We start from the raw sequence: 26,281 nt of genomic DNA, 5'->3' as shown, positions 1-26,281 counted from the left end.
GGTAAATAACAAGAGCTAGAATCATGAAACATGATATGTTGCTTCTAAAATAGAATATATATATATGCATTTGATGTTGGAAGAGGAGGGTTCAGGGTATTCCCTAGTCGGCAGCTCCCAACTAGAACCTCTTTTATATTATTTTGATATATTTTATTTTAATTGCTTATATATTTTTAATATATTTTTAAGGTTTTCATTAGTTTTGTTTTTTTTTTTCAATTGAGTTTCTATTTTATTTTGTTGATTTCTTGTGCTTTGCGAATGAAGTTGCACAAATTGAATTTTAGCCAACGTGCCTGTCTGTCGTCGAGAATGTGTGCGTTCCTCTGGGCCCTTCGTCTTAATTATATATTTGCTGTTTTCTATCTGAACAGCTGTTGCGCCCATTTGGGATCTCTGTCGCCAGGCGCGCAGCTGGAGGGCAACTTGGAGAAGCGAATTTTAGTATCGTCGCGTCGCGTCTCGTCTCGTTTTCATTTTCTATTTTCGAATTGGCCGTCAGCTAATTTGCAAGTTAAATGTGCTACCTACCCATTCGGATGTTCTTAATTAAATCTAAGTATATCAAATGTTGTTTCAGAGCTCGGGAGCTTCTGTCTTAGCAAGCAGTCTATATAGCCAGGCAATACGATAAATCAACGTGTCAGCAACCTTCGTTTGATTGCAGCGGCGATTAGATCAGCGCATTTGCGATTCTATATACCCTGTAATTATTGTTGAGCGCTAAAGAAGGTATACTGCAGCTGTATTCTTGATCAGAATCAGCTGCCAAGACGCACAATTCAAATCAATGTTGTTATTTATCGTATAAAGCTTAAAATTCGATAATCGATAACTATCGATAACAATTTACTTACTTTTTTCGCACGTTAAACAAAAAAAGTTACATAAGAAGAGTTAGGTAAAGACAACAAAGGTCTTGGCAAAGCAAGAAGAAGAGCCTCGTGCGTATGCAAGTCTTTACAGGATATCTTCTAGTCGTTGGACTTTAGTTAGCCTTAGACGTTACTGCTATTTTTAATCGCAGGTACAAAAGTAAAGGCCGCCAGTTCGCATAGTTTGAGTTTTTTTCTTTTCATTTTTTCTTTTCTGAATTCTAACTGTACAAGTTATCATTCAACAATTAAATTCATGACTCGCTTATCTGCTGATAAGCGCACGCACACATTTGTTTTCAGTTTTCATATTTATTTTTTTGTATTATTTTTTGGGGCTTTCTATGATAAGCTTGTTGATTCTAGGCCTGACAATGTGACGGCGACGTCGGCGTCAACGTTTGTCTACAGTTTGACGTGCACTCGAGCGTGTGTCAACCTGTGGCGCACAGTTTGACAATCACTCAAACGCAGCTGTCGTGCATGCCAAATTTTAAGCTTGCCAATCACGTCTGCTGCCCCCGCACCCTACCTTTAGCGTTGCGGCTATTGTGTACAGTTAGTTATTCTATGTGACTGACCAAAAGTGTCCACAAAAGACATTGATAAAAGTCATAAAAAGCATGCGGCACAAAACAAAAAACGCGTCAAAACAATTCCCATAAACACACACACACACACACACACAAGCACACAGTTATTTCAGTGCCAAAAGACATTCAATAATAATACAATTTAGCAGCGATAATTGGCCATTGAGCCGCTGGCAAGCAAAAGAGAGCGACTGAGAGCGCCTGAGAGCGGTAGATAACATAGCTTCGACTGGAAGCTTGCCGTTAGCTGCCCAATAGAACGTTTTCTGGTTCTTGTGACTTTTCTTATTTGGCCTGTATATTTTATGACTCTGGCACATTGCACGCTGCTTCGCAACGTTTGCAGCGCTGTCTATTTCCGGTATTGCATTGCGCTTGCGCAAATGCTCTCTCGCGCGCTCTCTTTGTTAAAGAAAAAAAACCGGTCTCGCATTTCTATTAACGCGCTCTCGCCTGCTCTCTTTGCGGCTTGATTATGTTGACATTTGGCTGCACTCTCACGCACACACACATACACACAGGCACTCATGCACTAAAACACACGTGCACCGTTGTTTATCAGCAAACGTAGTTTCCGTTGTTCGTTCGAATTTCATTGATTGTAAATTGCGCGACCGTTTTTCGATATCGAATGCGCTGTTATTCTTTTTGTTTTGCTGCATGGCTATTTATCCGAGGCACAGTAGCTGTCAAACTGTGCATATAATTATCGCAAATGCCTTCCGTTTTCCGCTTGTGGTTTTAACTAGGCGCGCGTGTGTGTGTGTGATTTTGTTGTTTTTATTAGCTGGCATTGACCCACTGGCAAACGGTTGCGCCGCGAATGTCTGATAACAAGTGCTTTTGTTGTTGTTGTTGTTGCTGCTGCTCACTTTACATATACAGCAAAGGCCAGACAGAGGCAGCGGCTGTAATTTACATGTTCGCCTAAAAGTATGCAATGCAAACTGTTGCGAGCTCAAAATAAAAACGAGCGAGCAAAACATTGATGAAAAAAACAAGACAACAAATAATAACTACAAATAAAAATAAATAAATAAATAGCTAAATAAAAAAAATATGCGTAATTAATACAACCAATTAAATTATAAAATCAGTGCATAACTACATTGCAACTTTTAGCACAAATAATTGGATGCACAATATATTTTAATTTAAAAAAAAACCTTATCACACAAGTACAGTGAAAGCTCTCATAGGCGAATACTCAACGCACCTGAGTTTCACCTGGTGGAGGATATGTCCGCTTAAAAGAGCGAAGAGTAGAGCTTTCACTGTTTAAGCAAACACAATATTTTATTAAATTTTTTCTTCGTTTTCTTTATTTTTATTTTTACAGCCAAGTATTAAAACGAACAAAGTCCATGTTAGCCAAATTTTAGTACAATTTCAATTAGTGTTTAAGTAAAAAGAAGAAAAAACAATAGCAAATCAGCTCAGGCGCAAGCGAGACAGCAAGAGGCAGCAACCATCTCGCTCGCACACACCTCAAGCATAGGAAGAAATAAACGCAAAGACGGCGTCCCCGCGCAGCTACATCCGCTCTCGCTCCACACCGCAATCGCCACATTCGCCGCAACTGTTGGCGGTCGCCGGTCGGGGGGAGGAGATCAATTGCAACGGACATACAACAGCTGCATCGTTGGGGTCGTGCCCCCTGCTGCAGCCACGGCATCATCAATCCGAACAGCAACTGTGCAAACGGCGACGCATCTATGCATCAACGGGGAGCGCTGCCAACATTATGATGGATCGCGAATCCCTTAGCGAATGGGCTAAGGATAAGCCGCTCAGCATACTGCAGCTGGATCCGGCAGATCGGGCCGTTCTACGCATAGCAGGTGAGTCAAAAATATCCTCGACTAGTTGGCAATTGTGAACGATATTTAGTTGCACATAGAATATCGATAATATAGTATAAAATATATTTTCATAAAATCTAGATCTAGTTTTCATATAGCTAACAAATTTGTACAGCTTTTTGTCATTAAAATCTGAATAATTGTAGAATTTAACTTGAAGTTTATCGATCTAATTGAATTCTTACTATTACTTATCGATAATAATATAACGATAGAACAAGATTTATCGATAACGTTTATGTTTGATCATTTAAATCACTGAAAAGTTTTGGATATCGATAGCAATATACCGATGAATATCGATAGTAATATAACGATCGATGTCGATAAAAACGCCTCATTTGCTATCGATAACTTTTAGCATTTTAAACATTCTTATTCTTGTCGATAGTTTCGTTAGTAATCGAAGCAAATACATGAATTAAATATATATCTTTTAATGTAATTTATAAGTATGTTATTTGATATTAGACACGACATTTTGTTTTATATTAACCCACCCATGCCGGCCGACAAACAAATGCGTGCCAATTCTTTGTTCAAATATTCGCGTTACCCACTCGAACAGGGCTCAGACGGCGGAGTCTTTTTTCCCTTCGAGTTTCCCACACTCGGTGCTCGGTTCATTGCACTCATTTTCCGACACAGTGCTTGCCAAACTGTGCCGCAGTTTGCCAACTCTGCCGGCAACTCAATCCATTAAGCGACGCTGCAACACGCTGTCGCATTGACATTTTTCCAATACGCCTTCCGACTCTGCACCCGCTCCCCAGCTCCCCCTCCCCCTCCCCATCCCGCTGCCGTTGCCGCACCCCTTGCAGCTACTGGCGCTCCCAATCCGCTGTTGGAACTCGCATATTATGCGCTAATTCTACGCCTAACGGTGCAGCCTCCGCTGCTGTCGCTTTTATTCTATTTCTGTGCCGCCAACGGAGTCGCCACACAGCCCACAGACCCGTCGCTGCCCCCTCTGCCGCGATCCCACTGTTGCACGCCTCTTACCAACGTTTTGTATCTGGCCAGGTTATTTTCCGCTGCATTTTCATACACTTGCTGCAGATATTGTAATATTGTCGTGCAATTTGTAATGCTTAGAAGACTACCTTAAAATAAACATATATATTCCTGATCAGTTTATGCAATTTAATCGATATATTTCTATTCTTCTGTCTCATCTGTTTGTGTTAAGTCGTTCATCTTTGAGAATGTAGATCAATTATGTTGCATTATCGATAACTCCTTTAATTGATCGATAATTATTATTATTTGATAACATTTATCGATACCTATAGATTTTCGCGTCGGATTAAATGCAAATAATTCTCTCAGCTTTAAAGTTCTTTGCCTGAATATTGACATAATTTCAGCTTTTTAGCATTTAGTATATATCTCGAATTCGGCCAGATCGAAGCACTATATCATATAGCTCCCGTCTGAACTCAATCGAATTTTGAGCTTTAATATGTTTCATGATTCTTTGACTATTGATTCTATCATTCTTGCATATCAGCATATGAAAAAGAACTCTTCTATATATATACCACACATCTGCTTTAAGTCCGTTAGGGTATTTGGTCTTCGGCGTGCCACGTTCGTTCTTCCTCTTTTTAGTTTCCTTCTGTTTTTTTTTTTTTTTTTGCAATTGCAACACAAAAATTGAAATTTATGTCGCCGACTTTTGCTGCCGCAGCCGCTGCCTCCGTTGAGGGCATTGTTCGGCTAACAAACAAATATTGTTGCCAGCTTTTTGCGTATTGAGTCCATTGAATGCTCTACAATATTTACTCGGAGCTGGCTCTCAGCTATTTGTTACCCCCCTCCCCCCTCAGGCACAGCCCTCGAGTCATGGAAATCAAGTGGAGTGCAATGTGAAATGTTTGCTTGGATTCAGATAAACGATTCTTGGTGAAAAATGGGATTAGGTATTTTCGTAAATACCCTTTGGAATTCTGAATGAGGCATTTCTATTAGGAGAATGCAAAAAGCTGTGTATAATACTACGAAATGGTTTTCTATTTTCTAATTGATAAAATTTGACTCTTAATTGATTCATACTGAAAATATATATTTATTTATATTAAGTTTTTAAAAAGTGGTTGTTAAATTTCATTAATGAAATATTATTATTTAGTGTAGAACTTTTATAATAAAGCAACATAATATCGTAATTCTGCTGCAAATTTCTCTACCATTTCGTTTTGTAAACATTTGCGAAATTCAGAAATAGTGCAAGCGCCTATTATTAGATAATATGATGAGCCGCTTGAAGTAAACCAATTTGATTATAAATTGATTCGTATGTGGGCAGACTTCTCTTGAGCTTAGCTCAATCGCATCATCTGCCTCAAATATTTCAAGATCAGTTGGCTAATCCAATCGAATGACCTTGCTGCTTTCGGATTGTGCTCAATGCAAGGCACTTTTCCACTTTTCCACTTTCCATAACGCCCACAAATTAGTTGTATTTGTTGAATGCCACGCCCACAAATGTTATAATATTCAATTGCATTGTGGCTTAAATAAAAACCAGACTTGAGACAAGATCTGCAATGAAAACGAAAACCAGCTACAAGTTAGCAAAAAATCTTGATTGAGATTGACAGCTGGCGGTGGCAGCGGGGGGCAGCGGGGCGTGCCGCACAGACACATACTCCCACGACTGGCGGCCGGCGGGGCTGTTGTGGCCAAAGCTGTGTAGGCTCCAAAACCAATGCAAAGCGATTCGCATGTAAAAAAAAAATAGAGAAAAAAACAAGCAAGCTAGCTTGAGGCGGCAGTGCCCGACTAGGCGATACCCTGAAATTTCTACTAAGGACAAATGCAGCTTGCGCTAGGGGGAGGGGAAGGGGGAGGGGGGGGGGTTGAAAGATACTTGAGCTGCAGATACTATTCGAGAATTTGTTGGCTCTAGCTCAAGATTTCGATTGTATTTTTATCGATTGGCTGGAAACGGGGAAAGTTATCGATTAGCGGAAACATATCGCAGGGAGGCTTTAAAGATACTTGACTGCTTTTACTATCTAGAGGCTATTTATCAAATTTGCTTAAACCCTGAGATATATGCTCAAACCAGTTTTTAAATCCATTTTTATCGATTGCTTGGAAATGGGGCAAGTTATCGACTATCGCAAACAATCTTCCTGTTACCCTTTTTACCCATTTACCAATGGACTTTGGGTATAAAAATAAAGCAAACAGAATTTGCACAGTTTGTAACGTGTGTTGGACAAGTTTTAATGTGGCAAAGTTTTGCATTTGCATTTTTGGTTGTTGTCTAAGTTTTAATTAGCCCTGAGCCAGTTAACCCACACACGCACACGCACGCACACATACACCCACCCGTGCATGTAACGGGTAAAAACTTGGCTTATAAAAGAGCTAAAAGCTGAAAGCAAACATTTTGGCCCAAAACTGTGAGTCAACAATTCGCGTTCAGCTAATCAAATCAAACGCCTACGCAAAATGGGGGCGCTCCCGCGATGCCACGCCCCCTACCTAAACAATACGTATTCGATATTTTGGGACGCGTTTGTTAAGAATTTGTGCAAACAACATTTTCAAAGCGCCTTAATTTATGCCTATTTTTAATACTATGTAAACTGTTCGTCTTTTCCAAATGGTTCACTATTCCTCGCTCTTTCTTCGGCCGCGCAGCTGTCTCTTTCTTTCCTTTTTTTTTTTTGGTTACGCCTGCGCGACGTTTCCGTTTTTGGTGGCGCCGATTCACTTTTTTTTTTTCTTCGAAAATCGATTCGGCGCGTAGGCCGTACTTCTGACACCATTTACAGGTTTTGCATACTCTAGGGAAGGGTATTTTGATATGATTGCTAAGCACAGATTATGGCCAGATTTGAGGGGGATTGACTTTCCTTAGAAAGCTTCGTTTCCAAAGTATAATAAAATAATACTATATGCATTCATTTAATTTTAATAACAATCGATTAACTATCGATTACAGAATAATCTCAATAATCTTTTTATAAGAGATCTAACACTATAAATCAACGATTTATGTATGATACTAGCCGTTTAATTATCGATAATTGCTTTTTGAATTCGACTCTTTATTGAATTATTGCACATTTATAATTGGTAACGCTGTCATTGCGTATTAAAATGTCCTAAGTTGCGCTTCAGATCGATATGTTATCGATGATAATAATAAATGTTGCTGTAACTCAATCTCTAAAAAGATATTTTAATTCGATATATTTTATTTTAAGATCTAAGAATTCTTAGTATTTCAATCGAGTACTCTGCAACATCTTTTCATGTAGGGTATTCAAATTTCTTTATTTTATAGTTGTATTTTCTCCTTATTTGATTTTGTTACGCATTGATCAATCAAATTGCCCATAGTTGGCTGTTAGCCAATAAACTCTTCATTTTCTGTCGCCGCTGAATAAGAATAAGAAGCATAAGCTTTTATTTTTAGTCGCTTTGCAACACAAGCTTTTCTTTGTTATTGTTATCGAATGTTATCGATAACTGCTTATTAATGGCCAAGCCAATCCCCTGGCTCTTTTTTTTTCTTGTTAGCATATTTCATTAATAAATTTCATGACTAGCCTCCGACTGCACGATCTGCGATCTATTCGAGCTATTAGCTATGCAGCTCACGGCGCGAACGTGTGCACTGTTTTAATGGTTAATTGGCCCGGCAACAGGCCGCCGCCGGAAATACAGTTGCCGCTGCCAGGGTTGTCGCTTGCTGACTGAAAAGCTTGGGAATTCTCTTCTGCTGCTGCTTCTGCTTTTGGTTTGTTGTAATTTGTTTGTGTTTGTATTTTAGGGTATTTTTTGTAACGTTTTGCTCTTGTTTTTATCGTTTATTTGGTGTTCTTTAGTTCGTTTTTTTTTTCGGTATTGCGCTTTGTTTTGTATCTTATAGATACGATACGCCTACTGCGCGCGTACATAACACGATGTTGTTAATTGAAAACTGATAACTGTGTGTTGGTATCCCCTCCCCCCACAAACTCTCCCCCGCCAGGTTGTCTTGTTGCCTGCCTCTTGCACTCGGAACCTGCTTCTGTTTGGAAGGCACGTAGTTCAAGTCATATATTTTTGTTTCCTTCTATTTACTGAATTTTGTTGCTGTTTTAAGTTTTTTGCTTTTCGATTTCGTTTTCGTTTTTTAATTGTCATTATGTATGCGTGTCGTTCGACCATATCGCGGGGCGTATTGTCAAATCTGGCGTGAGTGTGCGTGCATGTTGATACCTCTAATTAGTTTTCAATTCAATTTGCATTTTTTTGTATTTCAGTTTTGTGTGCCATCTCGCTCGCGCTCAGACCAAACGCAATTAACCGCTTGAAATTATGACAGTTTTAAGTGCTTGTGAATTTAATTTGAATTTAACGACTTAGTCGACAGTCAAAAATCCGAAATACCTAAATTATCTCTATATATCGATAACAAATGATGATCCCAGCTGACGATCCGTCGACTATTTTATGTGCATTGCTTTCATAATTAGTTGGACGACTTGAGTTATGATCGGGTTTTCACTAAAGCCTGAAGGTCATCTAACTTGTTGGCTGCCTTCCAAGCACTTCCCAATTTCAGTTCCATCAATATTTACCTTTCGTATCGCTCCGTTTCTTTTTTGTGGTGTTGTTTTTCTTTTTATCTGTTCTGTTCCACCAAGGCTGAAGTAACCATATGGAACAGCTCCCAAGCTGGCTGTAGATCTTGTGTTTCGTATTTTTTTTCTGTGACTCATTAAGATAAGCAATTTTGTGTGTCAATTTGTCAACTCCAAGGCACAGACACACACGCAGAAAACTCTTAACGGAACAGACAATTTATTTTGGCTATGTGTCTTTGGATATGCCAAAAATAAACGTTGATCAAAAGCCCGTTGCCGCCTGTGCGCAATTCAAAATAATACAGCATTGCACTACGAAAGCGTGAGACGGACGCGTAGACGCCCTGTAGACTGGCTCTTAAAATTCCCAACTAGTTTTTGCACTATATAGCATGTCTTAGCTAATCTGGCGGAAATAGATTGTTGCGATAATGAGTTGAGCAAATCTGAGCGTTCTTTTGTTCAGATATCTAATCAAAAATTTTAAATAATACATAAAATGTTGCTGCTCTACAAGTTTTTCCTGTTGTCAGCTCTAAAGATGCCCCCCTTAATTGGGCATGCCGCTGTTAACTTTCTCTTGTATCATTTTTGATGCTTTTCAATCAATTCTTGGATAACTTTTAGCATTTCAAATTAAACAAAATATAAGCTAATCGTAACTAGTTTGAAATTCAAAGCCTTAGGTCAACAAAGCGCTATCTTTCAGTTCTATCCGTTTTCATATTTGGCTACAGGGTATCAAAAATAAATACCAAAACGAATAGAAATTGATACAAACATTGAAACAATACAACATTTATTTGCATTGCATGGCACACAACAAATTGTATGTACACAATTATTTAATTACGCTACTAATTGCCAGTGACACCGACGATAATCATACACTTACTTTGCCGTTGCGAGGTCAAGAGCTCCAGCCCTTACTCTATTTCCCCGCCTCATGGCAGATGTTGTGCAATGCGTTCCCTGGCTGTCAAGTGTCTCAATAAAAACAAACAAACAACAACACACAGCACAAGTGTTTTTTTTCTCTTCTTCTTTTTATCTATATATCTGTATATATATTTTAATTTTTGTCGTTACACCCACAACTCTTCAATCGAGCAAGTTTCAGAGAAAAATGCAATGAGATCAGCGTTCGGGGATTCGCTCGGTGACCAATTCCTTTCGCTAAAAGTCGCAACAACAAAAACCGATTCAAATATCAGTTTTGTGTTTGGGCTTATTTATGGCCTGTTATATATCTCACAGCTGGCCTCCTTGTATGTGTGTGTGTGTGTGGTGTGTGGGAGGTTGTTGTCCATGACGTCACTGCTAAAAACGAGCTTGCAAAACAAGTTGGCCTTTTGACAAAGCCAACAACAATCACGCAAATCATTTAAATGACATTACACGCAAATAAAACGTAAACAAGTGAGATTGTCCTCAAACGCGAAGTAAACGAATTTAGAATACCCTAGAAAGCCAGCTGAGAAATAGATATCAATTGATTAAAGAGTGTTTAGTTTGCAAAGAGTCAAAAGCAAATGAATGCAAGCAGGAAGTAAGGGAATGAAGGTTGAAAGATTACTTATATTGAAAGGATTATAGCATAGAGGGTGACTTTAATATTTAATTTGTAAAACCGGTTAATTAAAGAAAAAAATTCTGGAAAATACAATGAAAGGACTCACAGAAAATTCGTGTTATTTTGTGAGTCCTCTCTATAATCTATCTTTATCTTCCATTCGTTGAATCTATTTGTTTTCCTATGCTATGAATTGTATTAAAGTAGGAATATGTATATATATATTATAATCAATTGTGAAATGAAAAAAGGGATCTATATGATGCCATTCTTAAATCATGCAAGAAATGATCACATGTAGAAGCGAACACACATGGAAAGAGTTTAGCTGTGAAGAAATCCAAGATGGGTTAAGTCACATAGTGGATCCAAGGATGGATAATGTAAGATCACAGCAAGCTCTTCAAGCATAGACTTGGATTTAAAAACAAGGCGACGAAAGCACATGGAGAATCGAGAGTAAGACTACATTCAAGGATCACAAGAGAGTCAGATATTGAATTAATTTCCCAAGACTCTATTTAAAGGTACATACATCACTTTAACCTTGACTTGATGCCCACTGCTCTGCAGGAAAAGGCTTAGACATGTCTGGCCCGAGTCGTCAACCTTCATCAATCAAAGTCTTTAACAAATAAACTCACGCTATCCACCATACGGTCACGTATATCTTGGCCGGGCACGTAGCACTTAGGGTATGTAATACACCCTTTGGCCAGCGTGCATGTATACTCGGTATTTAAATGCGACGCCTACGACACAAAACCTGTCTGTGGTATACGAGCTGGTGGCACCTCGAAAGGGGGTCTGTGTCTCGTATTCGTGTTCGGGGTCGGGGTCGGGATCGGGCTCTGTCACTGGGTCACTTGGTGGGGCCCTTGTCATTGCCAAAGTGAAACAAAACTACATGAAAATTCCATTGTTTTTCATACCCTTACCCCTCGCTCATACTCTTTACCTTTGCGAAAAGTTTATTTTGTTTTTTTTTTTTTGTATTATTCATTCCCAAGACGAATCGGACAGTCGAATTCCGTTTTAAATGCCACATTGACATATTTTTGCGATTCGAGCATTGTTTTCAAAATACTTGAGAGCATATTGTACAATGTCCAGTAATGTCTCCATCTCCGGGTTTGAAGCGCATGACGCGCACTAAGTGAATAAGTGAATAACTCACTGGCTGTGTGACTGATACTCGTCTTATTTACTTTTCGGTTGACGCCCTGCACAGCCGGCAATTTTGCTGCAGACCAACTATCATTACGGAAAATTGTCGTCTGAGTGTGAGTCTGACTCGTGTCTGGGCTTGGGTCTTTGAGTCTTGGTGCGGGTCGGTTCGGGTTTGGTCTGGTCTGGCCTGATCGGGTCTGTTGCCGGTTTGTCGAGAGACGGATGTGGCCTCTGACAGCCGGAATTCTAGTGGTTTGGGCGTGACCTGCCCACGCAGCTTGCAATAGACGGCAAAGGTAGGTTGTTGATTTTTTGTTGGATGTTGCTCAATACTTGTTGCTGCAGTTATTCGCAAAATACTCATGGGTGTTATTCATGAATATTAGGTGCCTACACGGCAGTTTTAATAGCACAAGTGTAATTTATGAGTGTTATTCATGAATATCTATTAGAGTTATTCATGAATAATTTGTATTTACGAATCAAAGACATTGGAGCGTTTATACCGTAAGTGTAAATGATGAATCTCTTTGACTGTTATTCATGAATAATATCAAAAATAATGAGTACTCAATATTTAAATGTTTTTTTACATTTACTCAAATCCTTTTATATTATGAGTATCTACTTTAGCATGGTCATTCTTATTCACAGCAGGAGAGTGGGTTATACACAGATTTTGAATCATATTCAAAACACTTTTGATTTTTATTTTCATGAATATTGGGTACTCAATCTACCCAGGAATACAAATAATTCAAGTTAGGCAGTTACAGTTGAAGCTCTAAGCACATGTAAATGTTTAGCAAAGTTATATTCATGAGTATGTATGAATGTTATTCATGAATACTATTCATGAATACTATTCATGAATTATGAATACTTGTTATATCAATTCAAACACAAATTTATTGTTGATTGATTAACAATGTTTTTTTTTTATAGTTATTTATGAGTGTCTCATGAATACTTATGAGTGCTATACTTTAAATGTTACGCTGAAATTTTAGTATTACTATTATAAATTAATATGGAAATAACTGGAAAAACTATAGGTTTTATGGTTTATGGGATAAAACTTGCAAACAACATTATTTACGAATACGAAATGTTTAACATTTTCATTTATATATGAGTGTCATTCATGAATTATGAATACACACATGCTTGACTCTCAATATTATTCAGTTAAACAAAGCTCTAATAATTTATCAAGTGTTTATCCTTGCCGCTAACCTTCCACAAACTTGGGGTTAATCCGCAGTTCATGAATAAAAAAAAAACTTTGAATAATCGCCAATGCGAACTTTGCCTAACTGTTGTTGTGGCCCACCCCCGCGAGCTGTTGCTTTAGATTTTTGCGGACCTAAACTTGCCTTGGTTATGGCCATATTAGCCGCTGGCGTGCCGGAAGGCAATTCGAAACGCCATAAGCAATCAGCTGGCAATTAAATCAACTACCAATGGGAAATCAGCTCAACGATTTTGCGACTGGGGCAGTTACTAATTAAAAATGAAATTTGCGTAAGCGCGTGCTTAAACACCCACACACAGATGCCCAGAGTGCAGCTCGCAATCTGAATATCGCACTTGTATTGATTGAGGCCGGCCACTTTGGCGCTCAAGAGAGAGAGAGAGAGAGAGAGGGAGAGAGAGAGTGGACGGGCGGGTTGGTAGCAGCAGAGAGCGTGAGTGTTTATCTAGATGCTAGAATTACTCGACTGCGACCGGGGCATGCAAATGAATGAAAGACTGAAACTAAGACACTCACACACACACACACACACACACACACACACACACACACTCACACAGTGAGCTTTAGCATTAAGCCTACTCATTTGCACTCGAGTTTGGAGAGCTTAGTCACGACTTCCAAGGCTCTGGGCGCGTCTGAGTCATTTACCGATTGGTCAGTGACAAAGCTTTACTCAATTTCGGCTTCAATTGCCATGCATTTCCGTTAATTCAAGCGCAGCTGTTATGTGACTTACTACCCAAACGGCTCAACTTTCAATTTTTATATGATTGCACTCAATAACTGTTGTTTTTCATATGCACTGTGACAACTGCATTGACGTTGCGCAAAGTGCTTTACGCACACGCAATGTGACTTGCAGTCGCTCAGCTGTTTTGGCAATCGCTCTCGCGCACTCTCTCGCTCTCTGGTTGCAATGCTCTCTTTCGGTTTTTTTTTTTGTTTGGCTGCATTTCTACATTTTTATGGATTCTTTTACTATTTTTACACCTCATAGATTTGTTTTGCTGTTTTTTGTTGCTTTAGCTGCTTATGTTTATAACAACACACAAGCACTCACAAACACACACACACACACATATATATATGTATTCACATACTCAACCGCATTATAATTTGTTTTTTTGGTCAGCAGTCAATTCTTGCGGCGTTCCAGTTTTCGCACCCGCATCGCGCCCTCTGCTGCCGCCTTGTTTACATTTTGCTAAGTTCATTTTGTGGCTATTTTCGTGCAGTGCAATAAGGAAGTGGGTGTACTTAAAGAGAGCGCCAAAAACACTCGCGCGGCGTCGATGCGAATAGCCAGCGCTTAGTTTTCTTTTGGAAGCGCAGCTATTAGCCCGTTCAGCTGCGAGCCAAATTAGGGCTTTTTGTTTATTAACGGCCATGACCATTAGCGGTTTATTTTCTACTCTTCTTTATTTTGTTTTTTTCTTTTTTGAAATTTCTTATATTTTGTTTGTATTTTGCCAGCCCACATGATAGAGCACAGCTTTTTGCTATAAGCGGCTGTCAATCGTGCCCGCAGTTGCCGCAATTAAAAACCCGCAGCTGAAAGCGCACAACAAATTTCTTGACCAAATATGTGGCATTTTTATTTGAGTGAGTCTTTTGCTTGGGTCATTCATACATGTTCAACGCAACTCGCTCACGCACTCAAAGAGCTTAAGCCCTGGCGCTCCCACGATCGCGCTCGGCCCACATACAAAAACACGCACGCACACAGACAGCGGCAGAGAGTTTGAGAGCGCGAGAGGTTGGCCCCAGCGCTACACCTGCTTAGCTCACGCATACACTCACACAGGCGCATACATGCATGCACTCAATGCTCGCAGTGCGGCACCCATTCAAAATCGTTGCTTGCGCTCTGACGGTGTTCTCAGTCCAATTTGAACAACGATACCGAGCGGTTGGCGTCCTCTGCAAGCAAATTTTTTCGTTTTTGATTGCCCAAACAGACAGCAGCAGCAGCAGCAGCAGCAGCAGCGACAGCAACAACAACGATTTATAAATTTCTGCTGCCGCTGCCAACGCACAGCCGTTTTTCTAACTTGGCCCTAAGCAGCAGCTACAACAACAACAACAACAACAACGCGAAATAAAGTTGTCGTGTGTGTGAAAAATTGTGCAAAGTGCGCAGAAAGAGAATATAAAAAAAAAGCGTAATAATTTCTACAATTGCCAAAGCTTATATAAAAATAAAGTGTGTTTATCTTTAGTGCGTATACAAAAACTATAAAATATAGTGACTAAAAAACAATCGATTGAACCAAATGCTCGAATGTGTGTGTGTGTGTGTGTGTTGCCTGTTGCTATCAGACTTAGAAAACAAACGGACTGGAAACTTGCAGCTGTATTTGTTTAGTTCCTTCCAAGTGTATATGCACATGTGTGTGTGTGTGTGTGTGTGCATTTTTCAAATATTTGCCAAGTCTCAGCTCCAAAAAGACGCTCAAGAAACTTCTTTAGCTTTGCTTGATTTTGTTTTTGTGGTTGTTTTTGCCATTTTTGTTGCCTGGCTTTTCATTCAATAACCAGTTTTTTTTTTTTTTTTTTTTTTGTGTGTGTCCGTTCTTTTTTTTTTATATTCTTTACTTTTTTTATTTTGTTTTCGGCATTTGCGCTACCTTTTCAAGATTTTGTTCTGTTATGCGCCTGCGTGCACGCACATTTGTTGCGTTAAAGATTTGATTTCCAGTTGAATTGCCCGCAAATTAGTCATGCCAAACGCAATGTCTCCAGAGTCTTAACTGGAAAGTCCGTCTACCTGTGTACTTTTTACATTTGCTTGTATGCCACATTCTTGAGGCTCCTTGCACACATGCCAGACATAGTTTCTGCTCTCTCGTTCACACGCTCTCGCTCTCTCTTCCCTTCTCTTTCTGTCCGTCCCTTTCTCTTTGTCTTTTGCGCTCACTGACTTAGAACAATGAATGCAGCACAAATCGAAGCACCGTTTTGTTAGAATGCAATTTGAGCGTGCCTCTCAGTAAAGCTCAGGCCTGGCTTGGCAAAAAGGCAAAACAGCAAAACAGCATAAAAACACATGCCAGACGCCGCTGGAAAAAGGCATGTGAGACAATAATAACTGTGCCACACAGTGTTGGAAAAATTGCGATAGAAATGAGTGATGTGAAAATTAGTAAACAAGAAACACATTTTATGAGTTATTGTGTGAATTTTTGCATGTGAATGAAAAGTACGAAACAACAAAAACAAAAGCAAAAGCAAATTACAAAAATGTAATAATACAAAAAATCAAATATTAACAGTGAAAATATACTGAAGAAAGCTGCAAATTAAATAAACAAGAAATTAACATTGAAATTTAACAAATTATGCAAAACCAATTGCCAAAAAAAAAAAAAAAAACATAATAATAATAGAAAATTGAGTAAAAGTGCAATGCAAAACAAATTCGTTTGATAAGGGTCCCCACACACACACACACACACACACACACACACATTCTGCTGTGTGAAAACTAAAAACAATGCACAATAACAAAAAGAAGCAATAAACAAATTGAGAGAAAAAAAAATAAATAGACAGACAGACAGACACGAGAGAAATTCAAAAGATATTTGTACTAGTATCTATCGCCGAGTGCTGTGAGGCTACTCACTGAGTGGGCTCGGTATCTAATCAGCGCGACAGCATGTCTCATTGGCCAGCTGCGTGTTGCGTGTTTGTACTATTATTTATGTTTTTATTTATACATTTATTATGGAAGTTGGAAGTTGAAAGAAAGCGGCAGCAGCAACTGCTGCTGTCACCCCAGCTGCTGACCTCATGCAGTCGAGAATGCAAAATGAACAAAATAATAATCAAAAGAAATTCCATTTGTAATACGAATTGAATAAGCACCCGAAAATAAAATAGTGAGCGAAGTTGTCGCAAATGAAAGTATAAAACTTTTTTATTGTCATTGTTCAGTTTTAAGTGCAACAAAAGAAATCAAAGTAAAGAGGCAAAGAGACAAACGATTTTAGAGCATTGCTCGCTTTTACTCGCCCATTTGTATCTGTATCTGCGGCACTCACTGTATCTGTATCTGTATCTGTATCTGTCGCGGCAGCTGCGTTGTCTGATTTCAATTTATCTTTATAATTTCAATTTGCGCCCTGAACCGCACCCCAAGCTAAACGCTAAGTAAAATATTGTGCCCTTCCACATACCCTTCGAAAGGGCAGGCGAATTATAAGCTCATGAAGTACACTTAAATTTACGAAAAGTTAGCGACATTTTTTATCTTTAAATATGCTGAACAATAAAAATAAGCCAAAAACTTAGAGAACAATCAATATATTTAGCACGGATATGAATAAAACAATTAGCCAAATCTATTTGAATAAGTTTAGTTTGAAGATAGTTTAAAAAAAAAAATATGGTTTTTTTAATGGAACCGAGGTAAAGTTGTTTAAAGAATGTAAAAAAGCCTGAAAGTTATCAGATTAACTTAGAAGTTTCCTATAAATATTTAAAAGGGCATCGAGATTTTGAACAGAAGATGAATCTGTATTTTAAAGTAAGACAACACCATGTAGGGTATTTGAACTTCTGTCTGTTCGTTCCTCGCTCTTATTTATTTATTTTTTTTTTGTCAATTGTCTGTAGTTTGTCGGGACAGTTCAAGAGCCGGACGACAAAATGCAGAAACAGCAAGTCGTCTGTCACTTGCAAAAAACCGCACATAATGATACACAAGCACACGGATACAAAAGATACTCGCAAGCATGTGTAAAGATACAAATGCTGCGTGGCCGGCGGCTCAGTTTTTGGCTGTCGGCCAATTGGAACAAAATGCCGGCATCGAGAGATTCGCAAATAGACTTCCTTACGCAGCGAAAGAGAGAGAGAGAAAACTTTTACTTAAATTTGTATTTTAATGCACTTGATTTTTATTCTGTTTCATTTTGCAATTCGATTCGTTGATTTCACGTTCAAGTACGTAACGCTGACTCATGCGGCTAATTTGCATCTCAACGCAGAGCTGACAACTCCAACTTTAGCCTTAAATTTCGTTTTGTCAATCAGTCAGTCAGCGGAGCAATAAAAATAAAATCACAAAGTGCCATCCACAAAAAATAAACCCAAACTGCAACAAACGTGCTAAAAATAATAATAAAAAAAAAATAAAAAAAACAAAAATACACGCGCAAGCGAAAGTATTTCCAAGTGCCACAACGTGCCGCTACATGACAACGCAAGATGACATCGCATTCCTATTATAAGGATCGTCTCGGCTTCGATCCCAACGAGCAGCAGCATGAGCCAAGCAATGCCAGTCCACATCATCACAGCGGCAGCAATTCGATGAAACGCAGCAGCTCCAGGCAGACGCACCATCATCATCAGAGCTATCATCATGCCACCACAACGAGCAGCTCAGCCGCATCGCCGGCACGAATCTCTGTATCGCCTGGAGGCGTCGGCGTTGGTGGCAACGGCACCCTTGACTATCATCAGGTGCAGCGGGAGCAACGCGATCGGGAATTGTATGCCAATGGCCATAGCAACAGCAGCAGCAGTCATCATCATCATCACCATCATCATCAGCAGCATCAGCAGCATCAGCAGCAGCAGCAGCAGCATCGGCATTCGCATGGATTGATCGAGGCTAGTCCGGCGGCCAAAAAGGCCAAACACTCGTCAACGCAGGCGCAACCGCAGGGCGGTTACGAGGATGCGTTGACGCAGTTTAAAGGTAGCATGTCCATTTGGGATCATTTTATAGAAGATTGGGATATTATGCGTAAGTCGGCAAAGGTTCATTTTATCAGCACACGAGTTGCTCGTTATTCGTTGGTCCTTGCTCGTTACTTGTTTCACGCTACTCGCTGCCTAATTGCGTGTGGCTGTTTATCCAGTTGTTCAACTAACTCTAATACGCTACTCGTTACTCGTTATCGGCTTTGCTAAGAGTTTTTCAGGTCTATTTAAGCAACGCCTTACTTGCGAGGTTGTGTTTACCAGAGTCAAGCCAAGAACGGGGAACATAATCGTTACTCGCTACCTGTTAATCACTTGACAGAGAAACCTTACTTACCGTTACTCGCTACTTCTCCTTCTCGCTATTCGTTACATGTTAATCCATAAACAGAGACACATTATTCTCTACTCGTTACTAGCTACTTCTGAGTCGCTACTTTTAACTCGTTACTCGCTACTTCTGACTCGTTATTCGCTACTTATTTTTGTTTTCGGGTACCCTTGGCTAGTTTTAGCAGTTTTGGCATCTCTTAGACTCATTCTATACTTCTTGTTTTTTATCCTCTACTCGTTACTTGCCAGTTGCTTATTTCCCGTGTTTCATCTTGACAGTTTGGCTAGTTATTCAACGAACAAAAGCGCTATTAAAAATGCTGCCTGCGGAAATGATTTGCATTTGCAAATGCTTAACAAAATCTCGATTAGAGAAATATGCTTGCATAATTCTAATTCTAATTATGATACGGTCTCTGGCTTTTAGCAGCTGCTCAGGGTTCAAGGTCGTGCCGCAAAGTCAGGCGAACAAATCATAAATTAAATATAGCTTATAAATATGCAAGATACCGCAGAGAAACGATTTGACACCTTTCCGTTTATGAAAGCACTTCGATTGTCTGACCCTGACCATGAAATCGATGGACGTCGAAGAGTGGTTCAAAGCCCAACCCATGTTTGCAGTAAACATTTCACCACCAACTAAGTATATTTTGGATCGACTCTTCTTTTTAGGTGGATCGGTCGTCGTACCCATGTCGTATGCAAAGCTATGTCAATATTATTTTAACGTTTGCTTCAGCACCAAAAATATTTATTTTATTTTTATTTATTTTATTGCGCGTAAATATTTAAAAACTGGTTACTGACGACTCGTCGCCGTTGGTCAACCCCAAAAAGCAAAGCCACAACTTGCGGCAATTAACTCTCCCGCTTAAACAAATTAGTCGTATACAGAATTCCTCGAATTTCGTCTGAGTATTATAAGTATATGTATATATGTATGTGTAGGCATAAATAACTCTGTGCACATATGTAAACCAGTTTATGATTTTCTAAAACACAATTTTACGAGCTTTTTATGTTGATTTCTTTATTAATTTGACATTTGTTTCATGTGGACAAAAATCTGTTGTTATTTTTTATTTTTTTGTTTGTGGAAACTGTTAACTATGGAAATTCGATATTGCCTACCAATTTGCTAATTTGCTGATGGGACCGCTTACCATATGATAAATGCCTTTAAAATTTTTATTTCTGTTTACCTTCTTTAAATGAACTGAACTTTGCGCTCATCAAGTGCCATAATGTGTGTATATAGGTTATATATGTGTTTAGAAAATACTTTTGACCGATTCGTTATATTATTTTATCAAAGCTTAAGCCTGGAAGAGCATTATGTGAGTGTGTGACCAACAAATACCATGCATATTGGCTTATAAGCTCCGGAAATTGTACATAAGTTCAGATACGTACACCTCGAGATCTTGGAGTCTGAAAAACCAACTCACAAATTCTTTCAGCTCGCACTAAAGAACTAGCACGGGGTTTTGATGCTTTCGTTAGATAGAGAAACTAGTTTCATAAAGGTAAATATGATTCTAAGCTGCTGAAGAACTAATGCACGAATTCTTATAACTCTCACAAAAGAACTAGATCGAGGTATTAATGGCTTGCGTAGATAGAGCAACTAGTTCCAATAGGATAACTAATTCACGAATTTCTTCGGCTTCCTCAGAAGAACTAGATCGAAAAGATCTAGAGAGAATCTAGTTCAAATAGGGTAAATATATGATCTAAGAACTAATTCACAACTAGGTCGAAGGAATCTTCAGGGTGTCTGAAGTTTGTCAAGTCATTTTTGTGCATAAGTCAATGCTACCCCTCATTGACTGATTTTACAGGATGTAGAGTTTAAGAAACAAACGAGATGTTATAGACATTATTAAACACTTGACCTGATTATAGGGTATTCGAAGTAAAAACTAAAGAAATTTCCAGCCCAGACTTATTTATAGGCACTTGCCTAATGAACTAATAGCCAAAACAATGCTTATCAAAGCCTCAAGTAGAAAGCCTACTAATTATGAGTGCTTGCAAAATTGTTGTTGTTACTATTATTATTACTATTATTATTGTTTTATATTGTTGCGGTCAGTCAACGTCCTTCGCTGCTTGTCGACGACATTGAACGGCGCTAATCAAAAAGCGCGACGACAGAATGCAAAAATAAACATTAACGAACTTCAAATACGTTGCTTAAGACGCCAACCTAAGTCGGCTAAAAAAAAAAAAATACAATAACAATAACAACAACAAGAAAATACGTTAACAAACATTCATTGTTGGAAACGAATTCAACTTAGAACGTGACATCATCACGCGCTCACGAGCAGCAACAACAAACACCTGAAAATATCAGATAGGGTGTTTCGCTGTGTGTGTGAGATACACACACACACACACATGCACTCTCACAAACTCGCACACACACACACACACACACACACACTCACACACTCACAATCTATTCTACACGTTTTCGTGTTGTCAAATTGAAGTGAAATTTATAAATTTATAAATTCTGATATGCTGACAATTGTGTGTGTGGGTTTTTCGAAATGATAAACTTATGGTACCCTGTAATCATAAAGCGGTCATTAAAGCGTGGACATTACAAAGCGTTTTAACAGGGAAAACATACTAGGCAAGCATCATAAAAAAAGGTGTTAAGATTTCTTATCAACAGAAGAGAAGTTGTCCCACTGACTCAGTTATTAAAATAAGTAAAAAGTAACAGAAAGAGGTGAGGTGAGTGAGGCGTTAACTGAATTCAACTTTTTCTACTAATCAAATGTGCATCAAATGTAGCTCAAAGTTAATTCAAATTTTGGATATTTCCCACATCGCATCCGCTTGGCGATTGAAATTATAAAAACCATTTAAACCATTTATGAAATTTGATATACTTATATTTAAGCACTTTATCTGGCTCTTTTGTGATTTTCATAATCATCTCATAAATTAGACTAGATTTATGCCAGAAACTAGTTCAACTCTAAAAGTGCTAACAGCGCATTCGGCGCTTGTGAAGGCGTATTCAAGCATTTGTTTATGTGTGTGTTAATATGGCTATGAATGTATGCAAATGCCTCGTTTGGGTTTTTAATTTATAAATTTATAAATTTCACTTACAGTTAGGAATGTGTAGATGGCTTCGGTTGCAACGAAAGCTTATGCCAATCGATACCTATTCAAAACTACACTTAAATTGGTTAACAAAAAGTTTCTCCCAGTTTATCTTAAAAGGTCTCAGCTAATGAAACACTAACGATTAACAAGAAAAAACCGTAATCATAACATTATAGATGTCCACTACACAAGTCATCGTAATTATCGATAACAATCGATAGTTGAATTACCATATAATAATCGATACAAATCGAAATTTAATTGCTTAATGTTAGTCTCAAAATATCGGAATAAGCCAAATTACAAACGTTTGCAACTAGTTTGCTTGAACTTAGTTGAAAATCAAATAAATTTGTGTTTTTATCGATAACAATCGATAATTATCTATTATTAGTATTGAGTAGTTTTTTTTTTAAATCTGGTGAAGAATTAATTTTTTCTCCGATAAGAAAACAACTCAACTGCAGCCACAGGCTGGCAATCAGAAAACTTTGAATGGACTTGGCTTAGCTTGAATGAATGTTTTTTTTTTCTTGTTTAAGAGGGGGCGGGCGGCTGCAAGGGGCATGGCAACAGAGATTTGCACACTTGTGACGTGATTCATTAGCGAATTAAGCAGAACTTTAGCTTAGTCTGTGGCAGTTTTCAGTCAGCAATAATTAATACAAACACAAACGTAATTAATAACACGTTAACAGCCTTCACACACACTCACACACACACACACTGACAAAAAGAGCGTTAAAAGAGAGAGAGAGAGAGAGAGGGGGAGAGCGAAAGACTATGCCTAAAAGATTGAAGTTTCAGCTCGCGCTGCTGACTCTCTCTCTCTTTTTATTACAACTCTCTAACTCTCTCTCTCTCCCACTCTCTTTACTTGTCGCTCTTTCAACGTTCTTTATTGTGGGATTTCTATATAAAAGTCAATTTTTTTTGCACTCTTTGTTTTGCTTTTGTATTTCTGCTTCTCAACGTTGTTGCTTTTCTTGCCTCCTGTGTTTTGTTTTTGTTCTTTATTTGCCCTGCACTACAATTTATCGGGTTTATTAACCGTAAAACTTCATTTACCACTATTACTAGGTAACTTAACACTCGACTTGGTATCAGTCAAATGGACGCTGAACTTTGTTTTTCTATTGATGGGTTGTTCGCTTAGTTTTTTCTTTACCTTTTTTTATGGATTTACAGTTCGCTTTATTATTCCATACAAGCGCTACGTACATAAATTCGATTAGATTTCAAGTCTTAAGATTTCTGTTTATTTGCCTTATATGATATAGGAATTCTCTGCACTTAAGATCTGCTCGAGATTTGCCAGTCATTCGGTACACGAAGTACATAGAGAATGGATATTCTATAAGGGAAGGAATGACAGTTCTTTAAGAATATCGTATTTAGTACTAGATAAATATTTGCAGAGTTCTGTAACAATTTTAACTAATGTTTTTGTCACAATATATATAAATATTCGATTATAATACATGTTTTGTCCAAATAGGATGTCTTGGGCTTCTAACTTAAGCATTTCATATGATTCCTAATGATCAAAACTGTTTGCCTGGGATATTATAAATATATGTATATGCATAAGAGCTTAGTCCATTATGAGTCATACAAAATGCGTATGATATTGGCCTTAGATTTCCTTTGTTATTTCAGTTTAATTGCTGTACACGTTCGATTAGATTTAATTCTATGGAAAACCAGATTTATTATGAATGATATGATATAATGTATAGATTCACTTGACACTAATTGCGCTGCTCTCAAAGCTAATCGAAGCAAAAAACTCGTCCTACGTACGGGCTTTATGTCATTATCTATAGATAGGGCGCTTGCTCTAGCCTCTAGCTCTCTGCCCGCCGTTGGGCCCTTCTGGCTTCCCCCTGCTCTTTTTCCCTGTCTCTCTCTCTGTCTCTCGTCCATCACCTTAACTGTGGTCAACTGCGCGCTTATTTATAGGCCGACAAATCAAGTCAAAAACTTATCAGATTGTTAGCCTTATCGGACTTTGGCCAAAGTCAATGCCTGAGGCCCTGAGATTTATACAGACAATTGACAAACGTACGCTGCTTGAGGCTAATTACGTAGCCAAGTTAAATGAATTGTTCAATTAAAAAAAAAAAAAAAAAAAAAAACACTAACATTTGTACAAACAAGCTCATTAAAAGTTTAGGCCATAATTCAGCGCCCACGCGTTAAATGCTTGCATATGATTAAATATAGTTATTATGGATACAAATTTGATTTTGATTATTTTTATTGTTTTCTTTGTTTTAAAAGTAGGCGTCATTCTTGCCATAAATTATACAATTTTCAAGCCAGCAGCAATTTACGCTGATGTCGTCAGCGCCTGCAGATGATATCAATTTATTTATTTTACTCAATTCTTTGAATTTAAAGTTTAAGACCTAACTCGAATGTGTTGCAGTTGCATGAATCCTAACCGACAAAAAAAAACAAAAACAAAAATAATAATAATAATAATAATAATTTGTATTACGTTTACCTTTGTAATGGTTTCGAGTTTAATTTAAACCTTTCTCATTTCACGTTTCTCTCTGCCAGACGAACGCGATGCCATTCAAAAGAAGACTTTCACAAAATGGGTTAACAAACATCTGAAAAAGGTGAGTGCACAACAGAGCCCAGATATCATCAGCATAACAAAAGTGCTCCATATAAAACCCACTTCAAACTATCCTCATGTACACCGTGTATGAGTAATTGTTAGGATCTGTTTACATGGAATTCTTATAGCAGAATTTTCCCTTTAACCAAACTTCCTTTCTTCTCTCTCTTAACTACAAGCAGCATTGGAAGTATGCCAAGGTATAGTTTCCATTTAGCACATACTTCTTTCTTACACTTTTTTCTTTAAAATATTTCAATTATTAAGTCCTAAAACTATATTAAATTTACAGACCTATACCATGCTACATGTTTGTGTTACCACAAATGGTATACCCTGTTGTTCACAGTCTGTAAGTTGCAAGTTCAAGAAGCTTTCCTTAAATGTTGTGCATATATGTTTGTTTGTATTGCATAGAGATTTTATTTCTTTTGAATATGTACAAACTTATTTTAAATTTAAATTGGTTTTCTTTAATTGCATTAAAATGTTTTAAATATAAAAAAACCTATGTTTCTAAAACGCTTTTATTATAGTTATTATAATTATATATTATAATTATATAGCATATCAGGAGATGTTAATTGAGGTGATTTTTGTTTTCTTTTTGCTCGTTGTTATTTTCTTCACTAAATGCACTCGCCCACTAATATCAAATACGTAATACAAAATCGTTGTAAACACAATCTGACACCTTGCATGCATGTAACCTTCAACTTTTACTTTTAAGCTGTCGTTTAACTTGTTTCATTTTCCACTTACATAGGCCAATCGACGAGTTGTGGATTTGTTTGAGGATTTGCGCGATGGTCACAATTTGCTTTCACTCTTGGAGGTGCTATCTGGCGAACACCTGGTAAGTTGTAGCAACCAGCTTTAGCATGTTGTTATTCAAACTCATTTCTGTACTCGTTGTTTTTTTATACTCGTACCTTTCCATAGCCACGTGAGAAGGGTAAAATGCGTTTCCATATGCTGCAGAACGCACAAATGGCGTTGGATTTTCTGCGCTATAAAAAGATCAAACTGGTCAACATACGTGCTGAGGACATTGTGGATGGTAATCCCAAGCTAACGCTGGGCTTGATCTGGACTATTATATTGCATTTCCAGGTAAGTGAAATGTTCTTATTACTCGCTATTAATAGTTGAACGTAAAATGAGCAAGTTTTGCCTGAATACAAATATAACTGTTATCCTTTTCATCACAACTGTGAACCACACTACTCGTTACATTATCTGGCTTAAGCTGAACGAAGTAACGAGTATGGCTACTCGCCTAGCTTGCTATTCTACCTACTCGTTACATTAGGCTTAGCATAAATGGATTTGAATTTCTTAGTTATCAGCATATAGTCAATCTTCCGATATATTTTCGATATTCAGCCGTTACTTTGCTTACTCGTTACGTGCCCAAGAGTAGAATTCTCGTTACTTTATTTACTCGCTGCATATTAGTATGCAGCTGTTCGTCACAGCTGGTCTTCGTGTAAATGGAGCAAGTGTTGGATAACTGTAGGCAGGTCCATAAAATGTTGCCCAACATG

The 26,281-nt window shown here is 38.1% G+C and overlaps 1 protein-coding gene across 40 annotated transcripts in view; it reads left to right on the top strand.

Annotated features, from left to right (window-relative positions):
- Positions 1 to 26,281, top strand: part of shot (dystonin-like protein short stop) — a 91,116-nt gene that overhangs the window by 5,561 nt on the left and 59,274 nt on the right. For 18 of the 40 annotated variants that reach the window (XR_011416887.1, XM_032437344.2, XM_032437355.2 and 15 more), the window contains exons 1-7: positions 14,815 to 15,087; positions 17,963 to 18,632; positions 24,671 to 24,732; positions 24,917 to 24,934; positions 25,027 to 25,086; positions 25,501 to 25,590; positions 25,677 to 25,847. Coding sequence is in view for 39 of the 40 variants with exons in the window: in XM_032437344.2 (XP_032293235.1) it covers positions 18,137 to 18,632; positions 24,671 to 24,732; positions 24,917 to 24,934; positions 25,027 to 25,086; positions 25,501 to 25,590; positions 25,677 to 25,847 (897 nt within the window). In the remaining variant the exon portion in view is untranslated. Of the gene's footprint in view, positions 1 to 2,810; positions 3,313 to 14,813; positions 15,088 to 17,962; positions 18,633 to 24,670; positions 24,733 to 24,916; positions 24,935 to 25,026; positions 25,087 to 25,500; positions 25,591 to 25,676; positions 25,848 to 26,281 lie in introns of those variants that run through there. The other 22 variants (XM_032437361.2, XM_032437379.2, XM_032437375.2 and 19 more) reach the window with 10 other exon arrangements.

This window comes from Drosophila virilis, chromosome 5 (assembly GCF_030788295.1).
Source record: "Drosophila virilis strain 15010-1051.87 chromosome 5, Dvir_AGI_RSII-ME, whole genome shotgun sequence".
NCBI classification, from domain to species: Eukaryota; Metazoa; Arthropoda; class Insecta; order Diptera; family Drosophilidae; genus Drosophila; species Drosophila virilis.
Note: the sequence above shows the minus strand (reverse complement) of the source record. Positions and strands in the feature narration are given on the sequence as shown.